The sequence below is a fragment of the Terrapene carolina genome, unplaced genomic scaffold, assembly GCF_002925995.2.
Source record: "Terrapene carolina triunguis isolate 2854851 unplaced genomic scaffold, T_m_triunguis-2.0 Scaffold714, whole genome shotgun sequence".
NCBI classification, from domain to species: Eukaryota; Metazoa; Chordata; order Testudines; family Emydidae; genus Terrapene; species Terrapene triunguis.
The window spans coordinates 17,592,229-17,609,319 of record NW_020665065.1 but is presented as its reverse complement, the minus strand read 5'-3'; the positions used below and the strand labels follow the sequence as shown (position 1 = coordinate 17,609,319).

The 17,091-nt window shown below is 58.6% G+C and overlaps 1 protein-coding gene across 2 annotated transcripts; it reads left to right on the top strand.

Moving 5' to 3' along the window:
* The first annotated feature begins 4,469 nt into the window (after positions 1 to 4,469).
* Positions 4,470 to 16,535, top strand: TMEM82 (transmembrane protein 82). 2 transcript variants are annotated; one of them, XR_003370204.2, is made up of 7 exons: positions 4,470 to 4,761; positions 4,845 to 4,917; positions 7,225 to 7,399; positions 9,339 to 9,747; positions 10,737 to 10,924; positions 11,601 to 13,708; positions 16,353 to 16,535. XR_003370204.2 is itself a non-coding variant. In XM_026660132.2 (6 exons), the coding sequence occupies exons 1-6, from the start codon at positions 4,674 to 4,676 to the stop codon at positions 11,721 to 11,723; spliced, it is 1,056 nt and encodes a 351-aa protein (XP_026515917.1). In that variant the 5' UTR covers positions 4,470 to 4,673; the 3' UTR covers positions 11,724 to 13,738. The 2 variants fall into 2 exon arrangements, 1 of the variants encoding a protein (XP_026515917.1); XM_026660132.2 differs by lacking the exon at positions 16,353 to 16,535 and having other exon boundaries at positions 11,601 to 13,738.
* Positions 16,536 to 17,091: the final 556 nt, after the last annotated feature.

Below are 17,091 nucleotides of genomic sequence, written 5' to 3'. Positions count from 1 at the left end.
GGCCTTCAGAGGGGCACTAGGATGGGGTGCAGGCTGGGAGCTGAGCTTTTGAGAATCTGGCCCTTAGCAGAGTCAACTTTAACAATCACGCCGAGACTTGCTCTGAGCAGGGGGAGCCGAGGGGCCGGTAAACTGCTGTCAGCCTGTGGGTCCTGCCTGCATGGCTTCCCCGGCCATTGTAGCTGCCCAGGGTGGGGCAACTGTGCTCCCCATGAACACAGCATGTCCCCCTCTAGTGGCTAGACTTGTGCCTAGAGATTTATGGGGGTGCTACTCAGGCAGTAAAGCTGTAGGCGTTAGCTCGGGAGGTCCCAGGCTCAACCCCCGCTGGCAAAGCCCAGCCATGGGAGATTGTTAGAAATACGCCGGTGCGTACAAGGCTTAAAGACTGCACCGGCCCTAGGGAACTGAGCAGCACTGCAGGGCCCTGCGGTGCAGTGTTGACTGTTAGCCGTGCAGGTTTGGGGACGCTTTCGCTCCACCCCCATACTTGCCCTGTATGGGAGCAGCAGGCACCCTGCCCCGTGGCCTGAGGGCACACCCTGCTCATTCTGGCTCCCGCGTCGGCACCTGGAACAGGGATTCTGCAACTGGAATTAGTGATCAGGTCCCCTGCATGAGCCAGACTCGAATCCAGCTCCCCCGGTGCCGGGATAAACAGCAGGAATAACAAGTCTCAGGGGGTGGCCGTGTTAGTCTGTATCCACAAAAACAACAAGGAGCCCGGTGGCACCTTAAAGACTGACAGATTTATTTGGGCAAAAGCTTTCGTGGGTAAAAACCCACTTCTCCAAATAAATCTGTTAATCTTTAAGGTGCCACTGGACTCCTTGTTGTTTGAGCAGTAATGACGTCTCTCTGGCTCTTGCTGTCCAGGGAGCCAGGCCACAGTGTAAGAAGGGACCCTAGCTGACTGTCGGTGTATTTTGTGGGGGGAAAGGAGGTGATCAAATCCAGAGGGGTGCTCCAGGGGAAAGCGCAACGAAAAACCAGTGCAACGAGCCGGGCCCATCAGAGCAAGGCCAGGCACTGAGCCCCTTGCTGGGGAAGTGGAAGGGCAGAGCCCTGACTTTGGCGTGTGAACAGGGCAGCACGGGAGTGCAAGGCCAGAGAGCAGCAGAACTGGGCGGGGAGCAGCCATCTGGGGGGCACGGAGATCGGTGCTGGTAACATGGTGCCCGCCAGGGGCCGCTTAAGATGCTCTGCCGCCCACCCCTTTAGAAATTTGCAGTGGAGCCCCGGCACCTCCCCTGCTGCTGCTACCACCGCCCCCAGACCTGGTGCTGCTGGGTTGGAGGCTGCTGGGACAGACCCCGGCCTGGGGCTGCAGCGGCCACTGTGTCCCAGTGACAGATGCCGGGATGAACTGGGCCAGTCCAGGATGAAAGACCCCCTCGGCCTTAGCCCTAGGCCCTGCAAGCCACTGAGCCCTGCCCTCTGGGTAGGCAATACCCTCACCCAGGGGTGCCCTGCCCATTGGCCCTTTCCAGGCACGTCCAGCTGCCCAGGGCCCAAGAGGGGAACGGGCTCGGGCTCGGGCAGCAGCAGCTCCTCCCCGTGGAGTGGCTCAGCTCAACCACAAGGAGCCCAATGTCCCCGCAGGGGGCAGCTCCCAGCCCATAGGGCGCCAGTTAATGGGGAGCACGTCCCCCTCCTTCCCCCGGCCCCACACAACGCCACCAGGACTGGGCACACTGATCTTCCTTACGCAGGGAGTGGGGTGTGGGGGGGTCCCGACATCTCAGCCCCAGCACTGCCAGTGCCCCACATTCTGCCCCCCCAGCTTGGGCCCCGCCTGTTCCAGATGAGCACCTCGCTGTCTGGTTCGTAGCCAGGACACGGTGGCAGCGCCCCCAAAGCCCAGACACCATGGCGTTGAAGCAACAGCTGGGCAGGAGCTGGGATGCCCGGGCAGCAGAGCCCGTGGGGGCTGGGCACTGACATGGAGCCAGGTGGAGACCCAGCCACGCTCATGGTGCTGCCAGAAGTAGCCCTGAGCTGCTCAGCGCCTGAGCCCCGGCCTTACCTGTGCTGGGGGCGGGGAGCACCCGGGGAAGGGGCAGGGGGCCGCGTCCTGCTCCTCAGAGCCCCAGCTGGCAGCTGCCCCCGCCCTCAGGCAGCCCCACCAAGCTGCCGCCCTAGGCACCTGCTAGTCGGCCTCTGGTGCCTGTGCCAGGCTGCACATGCAGCCGGCCAATGCCAGTACTGGCAGCAGGGCAGGCGCTGCCAGGCATTTGTAACCCGCTGGGGAGTGTGTTACGGGGCCCTCGGGGCATCTCTCACAGCCCCCAGCTGTGGCTCAGGCTGTAGACGCTTGTGCTTTCAGCCCTGGAGATTCCTAGTTCAGTCCCAGGCACGTCAGCCATAGTGTGTTCACGCAGGGCTGGGATCCCAGCCTTGGGCACCAGGCACTAAACCGGTTCCTGGCCCTGAGTCCAGGCCTAGCTCACCTGGGTCCCTGTGGACTCCTGCTGCCACCTACTGGGGACATGCAGGAAATGTGACCAATTATACTTCATTGGCATCATGCCTGTGCCCCTGGAGCAAAGGGCATACAGCTCTGCGGAAAGGGGCATGGCCCATAGAATCACCCCCTGGTGCCCTGCCCTGATGCCACCAGCGAGTGGCACAGAAACTCTGCAATATCCAGACCCCCCCGCCCCAATTCAGTGCTGGGTTTCCCCTCTGAAAGGGCCCTGAGACTAGCCCTAGATGGGTGGCTGCTCTAGCCAGTTCCCCCGCCCCTCTGAAAGTTGGGGGGGGGGAGCACTCTGAAAAGGCCAGGACCGTCACTGATTGGCTTCCAGCTGGTAGGGGGTGGCTGGGCTAGAGGTGCTTAAAATGATGATGCTTTAGGTGGCCAACACCTATATCAAGCCATGAATAGCTCCATCCACTCCCTGCCCCTTCTGTCAAGCACCCAGCTTGTCCCTTCTAACTCCCCCACCCCCAAATCACAGTCCCACCCCATCCCTCCAAATTTATCCCCCTGCACCAGCAGAAAGTCTTGCAGGACACACACCCTTCAAAGCATCCCAGAGGCAGCTGGGCTGTAAGGCCATGGATGTGGGCTGGAGCAAACCCACCCAGCGCCAAGAATAACTGACACAAACCATTAACCCTCCTGCCCCAAACAGCTCCATGTGCCATAAGGGATGGGGGCCACTAGCCAAGCTGCATTGAGCTGTAGGAAGCTGGCCAGGTCCCAAAGAGGTGACACCTGGCCGCCTCTAGATGCTCTCGAAGGTTTGCAGGCAGGGCTGCGACTCCAAGAATTGGGGAGGGTTTCTAGTAGCAGGGAGCGAGGTGGGGCAGATTTGGGCTCGTGCCCCCAAAGGTGCCCTGCTCTCCTAAAAACCCAGCTATGATTTGAAGCATGTTCCACTCACGTGCTCTATGATGAGGCTCAGCCAGCAATGAGCCCTGCATGGGCTGGCTCATGCAGGGCTCATGTGTTGGCATTGACCCACACAGAGCTAATCATAGGAGTGGGGCCTTCAGCTTGCAGCTCTGAAGGGGTTAAAGTATCCGGGCATCACAGTAATCACTGGTTACTTTAACCAACCACTAAGTCCCTTTCCCTCCGTGTCTGGCCACACTGCTTGAAAAAAAGGGGGGTTAATTCAAACACCCAAATGCCATTGTGATAAGAAACCGGCTGAGAAATGTTATATTGGACCATTCACACCTTCCACCCTGGGGCAGGGACGTGTAAACGGAGGGTGGTTCTTTGCCATCATCTTCTCCACATAGATCCCACCTGGCTCGGCAGAAATACCCAGACAGAAGAGAGCGGAGGAAAGGGGGTGAGCGGGACAGAGACCAACTTTTCCTCTAGTTTCTCTCCCATGTATCGGCTCCCGCTCCCACGCTTACATTGATTAACTACACACATGGGGGGCGGGGTCAGGCTTAAAATCACTTTAAGAAAAGAACCAGTTTTTCCCCCCTAGGTGAGCACCAAAACCTGAGCTGATACAACCCAAAAGGGTTTTTTTAAAACTGGTACTTTGCCACGTTTTGGCTGTTTCTGTTTCATGCTCGGAGGCTAGCGGAGAAGTGGGGGTGGGTCAGTTTTCATGCACTACTAACAATATCAAGGACACAAGGAGAGTTTTAATCAGAGGGTCTGGAAGCACTTTAGAAAGGAGGGTGAGCAGCATTTGCTGCATTTTACACATGGGGAAACTGAGGCACAAGCGGCAAACTAACTTGCCCCATATCCCGGGCTTTGAGTTGGTAGCAGAACCAAGCACGGAACCCAGCTTCTCCCCTCCATGTTGCCACCGGGCCTGGCTGCCTTAGGCTAGCAAAGCATTGCAGTGTTTGGGTTGTGAAATGGGCAGGGCGAATGCTTTGTGCTGAACAGAAATCTGTTCCTTGGCTGTGAATGGGGCGACGACTGGAACGATTTCTTTAGCCCAACCGCAGAATGAATTTGCCTGGCTGGGTCCCTTTAACACAGGAATTCCAGGCAACCTTGTGAAGAGCCCTTCCCACTCCCCCAGCCCTCTCTGGCCAACTGATTGCAGGCAGGGCACATGGAGAATGATTCACCAGCACTCTAACCCCCTCCTGGTGCCTCTTATCAAACGCCTCTCTGCAGACCTTTGAGACTGACATCAGCCCAGCTCCCCACACCTGGTTCCAAGCCTGCTCAGAGCTGGTGAAAAATGTTCTCCTTTGAGTTCTTGACCTCCTGGCTCCCTGGCTTCCCCAGCTTGGCCTGGGGTTCCACCCTGCTGGACTCTCTCTTGCAAGGTGAGGTTAGAGCCCTTTCCTAGCTTCCCTCGCTGGTCTCCTTGGCTTCCCCAGGACCCACCCGGCTCTTTTCTCCCCTGCAGGGCTAATAGGAGCCTGTGCCGTGTCTGTCCTCTGCAGCCTGGTGAAGATTTATCTCTACATCCAGTGTCTGAAGTAAGTGGGGGAGGAATCGCTCGTCCCAACAAAAATGATTCCCTGAGCAGCTTTGATTTCCTCCAAGCCCTTTCTCCCGGCCCCCGGGGCCCACTGCCCTGCGGGTTCCGTTGAGATGGGCACGCCAGCTGCATGAGTCCCACGTGGTGAAGAATGGACTCTGATGCCTGGCATTAAAATCCAGGCGGGTCGCAGCTTACCAGCCTGCAGCGGGACCATACCGGGCTGTCTGGAATGGCGGGTTCTGTCCCCTGCTGGGCTCCTGCCAGTCCCCTGGTATCGGAGCTGCCCCTGGGCCTGGCGGAGGAAAAGCTGTTTGAGTCTCTAGCTCTTTTCCCTTGGGCAGAGCCTTGGAGCTGATTGCAAAGATTAACTGGCATCTGGGGCTAGGCTGCCCCCCCCCCCCCGCGCTCTCTCTCTCACTCACACACGCTGGTTACTAGCCTATACAACAAGGGCGTGACACACTTCATGCCTTGTGTAGGCCCAGCTCACTGCACACATCCCTCTGTTCCCTCCCTGCCCCCCCCTCCCCCGGATCCCTGTGTGCTGCCCCCTCATCCCCTTCTACTACAGGGACTCCCTGCAATCCCCCCGCTCCTCCCTCATGCCAGGGCACAGGGTGTCCCCCTCCCCCATAAAATTCTCTCTCTTTCTGCCCTGCATGCCAGGGGCTCTCTGTACCCACATTCCCTCTTCCCCATACCCATGGCTCTGGGGGCCTCCCTTCCCCCCCGCAAGCCCATTATTAATTCCTTCTGTCTGGGCGCTAAGTCATTCTGGGGGTCAGCATGTTAGCCTCTATGGGGAGGATGGGCAGAGCTGGGTTGGGGTGGTGTGACGCTGGATGGTATTCATGGCTGTCCCCCACCAGCTCTTTGATCTGTGGAGGATTGCAAGCCTGGTTGAAGCTGCTGGCTCTGCCAACCACATGACAGGGTCTCCCCCCCCCCCCCCTTCCCCCCTTGGGTTTTTCTTACCCCCCCCCCCCCCCAATCAATACGGTTCTGCCCAGTGATGCCTAGAACATTCCCTGGCTTTTGGAATTGACCAGACCCGGCCTTCCAAAGCTATCGCGTTATAGACACACGTTCAGGGCCTCTCTTGGCTTGGCCAATGTGTTAGATCAGCTCCCTGGCTGGCCCCACCGTCCTAAGGCTGCCTCTGGGGGCCAGCAGGGGCCAGATACTAGTTACACTTGGGGAAGGGGGGGAAGATTGGCAAAAAAGAAGTCTTTGTGCCCCATCCAGCAATGCACAGGCCACTCTCCAGGTGGCCAATTTTGGTTGGCGGTATTCCTGGAGGTTTCATTGCATGAAATGAATCCTGGATGGTTGGCAACCTCTGCTGGTCGAGCCGCTCGGCCCTCGACCCACTAGCGCCCCTGTGGCTGGGAATTGGGTGTCTCTAGGTGCCTATGGGGGTGCACCCCAGAGCCTTTGCCTGCAGCACCGGGAGGAGAAAGCACCAGGCTACCCCTGCATGGAGGGGCTGCCGCTTGTTCAACCCAGCCCCAGCTGCTTCTGGAAGGGGTCCCTTCCCTTTCTCCTTGCTCCAGCCTTGGGACATCTGCCCCCCACCCCAACACTGCTCAGGGCAGACCTGCCACCTCAAAAGCCAAAGGGGAACACCCCCCTCCCTGGCCCTGAACCCTCCACCAGAGTGGACCCACTCTCCCCCATGGCCAGAGCCCAGGAGATGATCTGTGAGGAACAGCTGCCGGGGGGGCCTGGGACAGGGGACCTGGTGTAGGTTGAAGAGCTCTGGGAGAATGGGTGGGTAGCTGGGGTGGGGGAAGAGTCTGGAACTGGGTTTCTTTGGGGGTTATTATTTACTTTCCGGCTGAGGGGGCCTCTTGTGTGGCCAGAATTCTAGAGTCGCTGCCCGTCAGGTGGAGCCAACCCTGGGCAGCTTTGTGTGCCTGGATCTCTTGGGTCAGACCCGAAGACCCACACGAGTCCCGCTGCTCTGTGAAGATCTGCCCCTCGTTCATAAGCGTACGGCTGAGGCCTGGTGTCTTTGACTCAAGCTCCTCTCCCCAGAGTCGGCTGCATCTCGCTGGGGCTGGATGTGCAGAGCTGGCCTTTATGCATAAACTAGAGCAGACGGGTAACACTTTGGGATCCTGAGCTGCTGTGGTAGTTGTTATTAGCTGCTTTGGATGGAGGACTTGGGGAGCAGGGGGCATCCTCCAGGCAGGAGAGGGGCCTGGATGGACCAAAGGCGAAAGCAAGAAAAGCTGCTCTTGGTTGGAGTAATGGGGGGAGTCGGAGGGGTGATCCTGAGCGTGTGTCTCTCTGTTCCCAGTGACCCGGACAGGCAGAAGGAGAAGGAGACCATCCGCTCCCAGTGGTCCCTGCTGGATCACGTCCACCTCTTTCTACTGACGTTGATCTTCACGGTGGTTGGGTATCGCGTGGCTGCTTTGGTGGTGCTGGAGTTTTCCCTCAGGGCTGTGTCTATGCTGCTGTCCCTGAATAAGGTGAGTTGTCGTCTCTAGGTAAGGGCCTGTGTAATAATCTCCTGATACTCTCTGTAGTCGTGTATGAGCCATCGTTGGGCCTGGACCAGGAGGGTGGATTCCTGATGTATAGTGTAGTGCACTGTAGTAATAACTCACAGCTCTGACAGGACACTTTTCTTCAGTAGATCTCAAAATGCTTAATAAAGGAGATCTGTGTCGTTGATCCCCATTTTACAGAAGGGGAGACAGAGGCAGAGTGGAGTAGAGACTTGCCCGAAGTCACACAGAGCCAAGAATAGAACCCAGGTCTCATGAGTCCCAGTTTAGTGCTCTGTTCACTAGGCCACACTGTGCATGGTTCTCCATCTTCCATTTGCCTGTAATATTCCTGCCCCAGGGAGTGTCCAGCCCTAGTTGATGTCTCTGAACACCCCTGCGACTGGCCTGAGGGAGGTGCTGCTGAGCTGACTCTGATTACTTCTCCAAACCTCGCTGGTCCGAGGACCAAGAGACTAGAGCCAGGAGTCAAATGTTGATCTGCTGAGTGGCAGTCCAGGACAGTGGTTTTCAAACTGCGGAATGGAAGGCACTGGGTTGCGGCAGCTCTGGTCAGCACCATCGACCGGGCCAGTCAAAGGCCCGTTGGCGGTGCTGCCTGGCTAAGGCAGGCTAGCCCCTACCTGTGTGACACCGCGCTGCACCCTGGAAGCAGCCAGCAGCAGGTCCGGCTCCTAGGCGGTGGGGCCACGAGGCTCTGTGCGCTGCCCCCACCTTGAGCACTGGCTCCACATTCCCATTGGCCGGTTCCCAGGAGCTGGGGGGGCAGTGCCTGCACCTGCTGCTGGCCGCTTCTGGGGCGCAGCGCGGTCCACAGTGCCAGGTCAGGCAGGAAGCCTGCCTTAGCACCCCGGCTGCACCACTGACCGGGAGCAGCTGGAGGTAAGCCCGTGCCCCAATCCCCTGCCCCAGCCCTGTGCCCCCCCTGCACCCCAACCCCCTCATCCCTGGCCCCACCCTAGAGCCTGCACCCCCAGCCCAGAGCCCTGACCCCCCTCCCGCACCCCAACCCCCTGCCCCAGCCCTGAGCCCCCCCAAACCTGGAGCCCCCTCCTGCACCCCAACCCCCTGCCCCAGCCCAGAGCCCTGACTCCCTCCTGCACCCCAACCCCCTGCCCCAGCCCTGAGGCCCCCCAAACCCAGAGACCCCTCCTGCACCCCAAACTCCAGCTCCACCCCAGAGCCTGCACCCCCAGCCCAGAGCCCTGACCCCTCCCACACCCCTCATCCCCAGCTCCGTTGGGTCGTGGGCATCAACCATTTTCTTCAACTGGGTTGCCAGAAAAAAAAGGTTGAAAACCACCGGCCTAGGGTACTAGCCGCTGGACCACCCTTCCTGGGCAGCGTCCAATGACAGTGATTAGAAGCAAGTGTAGGCCCAGAGGTTTTGCTCATCGGACCGTCCTGTGTCTGGGCTGCTGTGGGATGGGAGCTCCCCGTTTTTACCAGTACTCCTCCGCCCAAGGGTCTGCAGCTCATGAAACCTCAAGGCAGAGGTCTACGAAGTCCTAACTCATGGCCACAGGCCACGAGGGGGTGTGGATGTGGAGGGGAGGACAGGCAAGGAGATGTTGTGCCAGACATTAGAGGGCAACGGAGAACAAAGGAGCTACCTGTCTTGGGGCAGTCCCTTAGCTCAGGTGGTAGGTGGGTAGCTGAAGGAGCCGCGGTCTGGTCCCAGCGCTTACTCCGCTGTCTTGTGACGCCACCATGATCTGAGCTGTGGTGTAACATTAGCCGCCCCAAGTTGGCGGCTGCTCTCTGACGTCTTGAGTGGTTTCCACTTGCTGTGCCGGGGAATTAGACCAGCCACTGGGCTCCGTCTGGAGGAACGTGTATAAATAGCCATCCCACGGGCGTGTAGCTAACGTGCTGCATCTCCAATGCTCTGCTTCCGCAGGGGGCCCACAGCAGCCAGTTGTACCTATTGTGCCAGTACTCCCTGGGGTGCGGCATCTCCTGCAGCCTCAGCTACCTCCTGGAGGGGGCTCCCCACCGCAGCGGCAACCTGCTCCTCAGCCTGGGCCTGGCCGGCCTGATCACCTGCTACGTCTGGAGGCTGGCCCGGCACGTCTGCACCATGTACGAGCTCCACAGCAAGGAGCGCTACTGCGGGGTCTGCATCTTCCTGCTCACCGCCTGGCACGGCATCCCCGCCCTGCTCTGCAACGCCCTCAAGATCACCTTCGTGGTGGCTGACCTGGCCGCTGTCGCGCTGATCAACAGGGATTTCCTCACCACCTCGGAGGCCATTCGCTTCTGGACGCCGCTCACCATCTGCTACACCCTGCTGGTCATCTACATGCAAGGTGAGGTCCCCGTGGCAGCTGGAAACCAGCTGAGCTCCTTCCTGGCCGGATGCTCCCAAGTCCCCTAGGTTGTTTTGGCAAGGGGATTTGTTTTGTGCACTTCCAGGCATGACGGAGGAACCCCCTGGTCTTATTCGTGGGGACTAACCGCTCAAAACGGGACCTTTAAATGGAGACCTCCCAATGAGCAAGTCCAGCCGTTGGACGCAGGACAAGGGGTCAAGCTGCCCACCAGGGTACGATCAGCCAATGGGAGCTCGTTCTGATGATGTGCTGCTTCTGTTTTGCGCTTCGTTGGTGGAGCGAGTGTGGTGGGCGGGAATGTTTGGAACCAGAATGGGACCGAATTCTCTCCTGCTGCTTGTGTAGCTTTGGTAACGCTCAGGCATGTTTCTCTCTCATTCTTAACCTCCGCATTTAGCTTTGCCCTTGCAATGAAGCACTGTCCTGGGAACTGTTCTCACCACCTTGATCCACAGATTATAAATCCAGAAGTGACCGCTGTGATCCTCTCCTCTGACCTCTTGCCTAGCTCAGGTCATAGGACTCCAACGCCTACGATCCATTCTCCGATTTCTGCCAAGAGGAGAGATCTGGACTGTCCCGGGCAGCAGCTCAGGAGCATGGCTTCCTGCAGCCCCTCCCTGGAGGCAGAACAGACGCCAGTTTGCTCTCCCGCGGCTGCAAAGGGCACGTCTATGCTGACGCGTAGCACGGGACCCTCGGTGCATACTTCAGGTGGCTAGCCCATCCCTCCGCTTGTGCCGCTGCAGCTACTCTTCCGTTCTTAGCACGTTAGTTTGGTCAAAGCTAGTGGAGATATGTCAGCCCGAGCTGGGAGTTACACCTCCAGCGCCAGTGTAGCTGAATCCGATGTCTTAGGAAGGGACCATTTTCCTGGCCATAGCAGCCACGTGGCTGAAGCTGCTGCCCAAGCCCAAGGGGAGGGGAGGAAATGGTTCATGCCGTGACCGTTTTGTTCCTGACAGAGGAGCAGAGGCATAACCCCAGCGAGCAGATGGTCTATCAGACGGTGTTTGTCAGGATGGGAGGCTTGCTCATCCTCCTCATGACGGTGGGCCGGTGGATGGACATCATGAACATCTTCATCTCGCTGGTGGGTGAGATCTGGTGCCTGGTTCGGGCAGGAATCATGCTGGACATCTGCCGGGCGCAGGTGAGACTGCCCTCGTACTGTAGGCACATGCTGCACCTGGAGGAGCACGAGGGCGGCCAGACGCCCTAGTGTTGCCGAATGGTCTCCTGTGTTCCTCGGGGCAAATCCAGCCCTGCCCTGTGCAATCTAACCTCCGAGGGACTGTGAGTCGGCTTGCAAGGGCAGAACTGTTCCCCTGCCTTGGAAATCTCAGGAGAGTCTGCTTGGCACTCGCATGACGGGCTCTGGGCCTCACCAACTCCGTTGAGGGGGAGGGGGGAGGAATTGTGGAAGTGAGGGGAGAGGAGAAGGATGTTAAGCACAGCGGGTCGACGGGAACGAGGATGGGTAGCTAAGGGGCTGCCATGGAGGCAGGAGGATGAAGCCAGCAACCGGTTACAATGGAGCCAATGAGAACATCTGTGCCCAGTGCAAGGGCCCAGTTCTCTGGGGTGGAATGACACTGACTCCAGCAGAGACCTGGGCCCCGAGCATCGGAGGGAGACAGGTAGCAGCTCCTCAGGGCGCTCCTGTCTGGGGAGTGGGCCAAGGCTGTGCAGCTATGGGGCGCAGGTACCTGCCGGTTGGCTTAAGCCTGATGCCGCTCGGGCAGGCTGTGAGGGCAGGCTCTTGGCTGGAGAGGCTGTTCGCTGTCTAATATTTGTGTGGTGGGGGATGGGGTTTTGCTTCTCCGCAGGATTTTTCTCAAAGGTTCCCAGAATCCGGTTCCAGGCAGCCCCAGCCTAGGCCTGAGGCCCATGGCAGAAAATCCAGCTCCGTGACCAGGTCCTCCAGTGGAGGGGCCGGAGCCGAGAGGTGAGAAGGGGGCTGCCATGCTCCAGCGATGGCGAGACAGGCAAAACCCCAGCGACCGGGACTGAAATGTGACATTTTAAGCTCCAGGCCGTGCCCGCTGAAGCGGCTTAATTCACACGTGCTCCAGTAGCAAACCAGACTCGGGGCCGATCTGCTGAGGACGTTCTCAAATGGACAGTTGTTTGCACAGTCCCAGGTTAACTACCTAGATGACGCTTTGCTCCCCTCAACCCCCCACCCCCAACACCCTGCGGTTGGTCGAATTGCACTGCTCCCTGGAAATGGGGAGGCCCCCATGGCCCTCCGGGCTGCATCGCATACTGGAGAATGGGAAACCGTTCCCCCCCCGCACGCCTGGTCTTGAAAGGGTTCACTTTCCCTGCTGGCTCTTTCCAGATCGTCTCTAGCTTGCCCCGACCAGCAGCTCTCGTGGGCTAGTGATGCCAGCCTCTCCGGCGGCCTGAGCTTGCAGTGCTCGTGTCAGGACCCAGCTGTCCCTGGATCAACCCCAAAGCCAAGTGTCTTGCCCACTGAACTGGTGCATAAGGCCAGTTATGGAGGTGGGTGGCGGAGAAGAGGCCATGATGGACGGGGTGGCTAGGAGAAGCTTGGTCAAAGCCAGGCGGGGTGGCTGCCATCTGAGGTTTTTGGTGGCCTGGGTGGAATGAGTTGGTGGCCAGCTGGATCCATGCACAGGTGTCCCTATTGCCTGACTCTCAGTCCCCATCGGCCCCCTGCTCAGCAGCTGCTAGAGAGTGAATGGACATGGGCCTTGCTGTCCTCCTGGAGGTTCCCCCTTCAAGTCAAGGCTGAGGCCCCTTGGCAGGGCAGCAGAGGAGACAAGCTGGGGGATGGAGGTCCAGGCCTGTTAATCCAGCACCTACACACTTCCTGTAAAGAATTCACTCCTAATTCATTGCCAAGAAAATACCCCTCCTCACTGGGTGTTGGTGCAGGTGGGGGCTCCCTCTCATCTCACAGCAGCAGGCAAGCCCTCCCCTCCGTGTGCACCTCCCCAGCGTCCCTCTGTGCCAGGGGCTGGGGTGTCCCTCAGTACCCCTTAGCATCTAACTGTGCCGGGGGCATAGAGCCGTTCCTCAGGGGCTCTGAAGGGGATGAGCCTGCAGCTGGACTGGATCTCTGAATTGCTGCCGTCCTGTGAGGCTGGAGCTGACCTTGAAATTGAGCAGCCCATGATGGGACTGTCCGGACCCCCTGCTCCAGGTTTGCCTCGTCCCCCTGGGCCATGGGTTTGCGCTGTCCCATTCAGGCTCTCCCCGACCTTGCACCTTCAGAACCCTTGGGCCACATCCTCTGGGGCTGTGATTGCAGTGAGCGCCTGGGCTGGGCTCCAGACGCCGTCCCATAATGAGACGTGAGGAGCGGTGCCCATCAGCTTCCCTGTCTAGTGAGTTCGGTGGAAGAGGGGAATCCATGGAGGTTTGTACTGTCAATTGTATGGCCATACGTGAGAATAAAGTTTAAAACACTGAGCTGGAGGGTGGGTGGCTAGAGCCCTGTCCCTCATTACTGCGCTTCTGACTGTTTATCATTGTCCTCGGGGGGGTCCTGACCTGATCAGTGGCAATCGAAGTGACGGGAAATGTTTGGAGCTACGTGGCCTGATGTGCTTCAATCTTCTCTTCACCCCCCACCAGCCTGCCCTGCCCCTGCCCTCCTCCGGCTGATCGGTATTTGTATTTCACTAGTTTTGGCCTATCCAGCCAAGTAAGATGATGGGTGAAGGTAACATCACGGGCCAGGCCAACATGCCAGTTCTTGGGCTCCTATCTTCCACATCAGGCGGGGGTCCTGCAGAACCGTTTCCACTTCTACCGTAAACCCTGCTGCCACCTGTTGTAAACCAGGACCGGAGCAGGCACGGACTCCAGTAGCGGGCGGCTAGTAGACAGTGCTAGCAAGCCTGGCCTGACTGATGGGTCTCACGGTGGCACTGCCTGCCTTGGTGAGATGGGGGCTGCAAGCCAGGTGGCGATGTGAAATTTTGTGGGGAGTTGATGTCTGGGCTGGGAGAGAAGCTTAAATAAAAAATCGTCTTCTCTTAAGTGGTGCTGAAGGGCTCCCGCTCCCTGTGTGGAAGGGTTATGGTGGTGATTTTATTTTAACCCAAGCCAGCATGATTTGCTCATTTTACGCACGCACGCCCCAGTCCAAAGCCCGGCCGCATCATGTTTCTCCAGTAGGGACCAAGTAACGGGGAGATTTTGGCCCTAAAACCTTCCGGGTGGGATCTCCGTGCTCTTCACCAGCCCGTGGGAGGCGGGTGGTACTGGCCTCGTTGCAAATGGGGACGCTGAGGCACAGAGAGTTTGTCACCTTACCAAGAGTCGGGGGCTTGGAACTGGCCTCAGGGCTCCCGCCTCCTATGACTGTACCCTAACCCCATGCCCCCCTTGCTGTCCCCGGGAGCGTACAGTCCCAACGACTAAGGAATGGGTCAACTCAAGGGCCTGAGCTGCGAGGCACAACCAGGGCCGGCTCTAGCTTTTTTGCCGCCCCAGGCAAAAAAACAAAAGGCAGCCAGCCTGCCGAAGCAAAAACAAACAAAAAAACGGAGCGCGTGGAGGGCGGTCAAGGCGGCTTGCAGGGGGGTGAAGGGCGGCACCCGCCCGCTCCCTCCGCCCGTGGGCAGCCCTCCGGCCTTGGGGTGCCTCTCCCCGGGGGCTGCAGGAGGTGCTGGCTCAGCCGCTCCTTTAAAGGCGGCTCGGCCGGGCCGGGCTCAGAGCGGCGCGGGTGGCGGAGGCCGGTGCAGGCGGCGGGGAGTGGTGCGTCCCGGGGGGCACGGTGAGCGGCCGGGATCGCTAGTTCGTGCCCCTGCAGGGCTGGGCTGGCTGCCCCAAAATTAGCCAGAATGCCGCCCCTTACAATGTGCCGCCCCAGGCACGTGCTTTCTCGTCTGGTGCCTGGAGCCGGCCCTGGGCACAGCCCCACTCAGCCTGTGAAATCCAGGGTGAAAACACCTCCCTCTGCGCTCACTGCACCATTCACCGTTGTGAAGTTCGGCTGCGTGCAGGGCCAGCCACGGCAGGGTCCCACGATGCAGGGCCCATGTTCCTGCAGAATCACAACCCGCATTTTACAACTGGGGCAGCAGTTGGCCCCAGGCCGCACAAGGCCAAGACAGCAGCGGAACCCAGAGGCCTATTACAGGCTTTAGCTGCAGGACCATCTTCCCCTTCAAAGCCCCCGTCTCCTGGAACAACTTACCCTGATGTAGATCCATGCCCGGCCGCTGGCTCTGCACCCCCAGTGCCCCTCTCCTTTGCGCTCATGGCCAGGGCGAAGGAGGAGAGGGAGGATGACCATGAGCCCATGGGCAGAGGCAGGTGTTCCCAGCAGAGGGTAGCAGAAAAGACTGAGGGGAGTTGAGGGGCTGGGGGAGCAGTAGCCCGGGGGCTTGTAACAGAGAGAGGAGCTTGTGGGTTGTAAAGTGCTATCACCACATGGTATCAGCACCACCCCAGTCACTACTGCATCCCCCAGCCCACTTCCTGCAGCCACCCAGCTACTGAGGCCCCCACCCGTGACTATCTCTGATGGGCATCACACTTCCAGTGGGGTTCTGAGCACTGGCTGGCCAGGATGTAGCCCCTGGCTCTGAGTGCTGGGATCAGCTGGTTCTCCCGCAAATGCAGAGCAGGGATCTAGGCCAACCAGCCGGCCACAGGGTGTCACTGTTGCTATTCACAAGTGTCCCAGCAAAGGGCTGCGTCAGCAGTGCTGGCTGGGAATGAACCTGGGTGCGAACAGATCCGAGCTGGACTTGCTGTCGAGTGATGCCAATGCAGAGGGGCAGAGCAGGCCCTGGGGGGCTCTCCCACAGGTCTGTGGTGCTGTCAGCCCAGCCCACCTCTGCTGCTGATTCCCCTCGGCCTGCGTCAACTTGTCGCATCCGCTCCTCGGACAGCAGCATGTGCCGCTTGCGGGGCTGGCAGCACAGCTGGCCAGCGGCAGAGGGGGTGGGCTGAGGATCCCCCTCATCACGATGAAGAGCAGCGTTTGCGGCGATGCCCACTCAGCCTTGGGAGGCCTTGGGAAATTCGGGAATCGTGCCCAGCTCTCTTCACGGGCACTGACAGCTCTCCCTGTGTCCCCCGGGCGCTGGCAGGAATCCCTGCTCTAACGCCGAACAGCGGGCATCCCAGGCTCTGCTTCAGGGCCTGTAGCTACCCGCTGCCGAACAGCGCCCTGCCAGCGTAATGCTGACGGCAACATTCCTTCCCCAACCCGCACCCTGCCTGGACTTGTGCCTACACACGAAGGCGCAGGCTGGTGGGTGAAAGGCCTTAAAGGAGGCTGCTGTCATTATGATGGAAATGGCTTTGCTTTTCTGTTCCGGTCAACATTTGACTTTATAGCCCCTGCCAGCTCACCGGGCAATACTAGTCCTGTGCACATGCACGGCACCGCACATCTGAGGCTCTCAAAGCACTTGTATCCCTGTCTTACTGATGGGGAAATTGAGGCACAATGCAATGCCATGACTTGCCCAAGTTCACACAGGGAGCCGGGGATAGAATCCAGGTCTCCTATATGCCAGTCTGCTGTTCTAACGCCTAGACTGATCCAGCCCATATGTCACTGGTAGCATACAATGTCTTTTTTCTAACAGACCTGGACTGAGGAGGTGTGTTTGGATCTGGACCAGACTCCAGGAGCGGTCTAACACTGAATCTGGGTGAGGGGTCTGCATTTGGATCTAAAGGAGCCAAAAATCTCCCAATCTCATCTCATGAAATTTCAGCTCAGACAGGTAGAAAATGTCATAAGAGGCACTGAAGAAAATATTGCAAGATTTGCCACTCTGAATGGTGGGGCTCTTGGGAGCTCCACTGTCCTACTGGGATTTCTGCCATCTTGGGACAAAGGTACTGAGAACGACAGCACCTGACCTGTAGCTGTAAAACAGACCCCTTCTGCTGCTGGTTCAAACCTGAATTCAACGCCGTAGGAGCAGGTTCAGATCCAGGGACTTGATTCCACAAACTCCAGCGTACCCTGACATGCCGAGTGGTTTGGAGTGAAGGTTCCACTCCACTACTGCTTTTTTAAAGGCAAGATTAGAGATGTTTGGTAACCCACTGTCTCTTTAAGAAGTGCAAGGGTCATGTGATGGCCAGAAGTAGACACACAACCCTGTGAGGCCCATAAAAATGAGACCCTACTTTAAGAGGAGGGCTGGGTCCTGCAGTGTAGAAAGACTGCAATTGCTCTGGTGTGGAGAGGTGAGAAATGTTGCTTTACCTATCAGCATGGTTAGTGGAGCTGGATGGAAAAGGGGGATGGATAAGTTTGATTAGTGGCAGGAAGTTGAATACCAAAAATTCTGGCCAAAATCCAAAATATTTTGG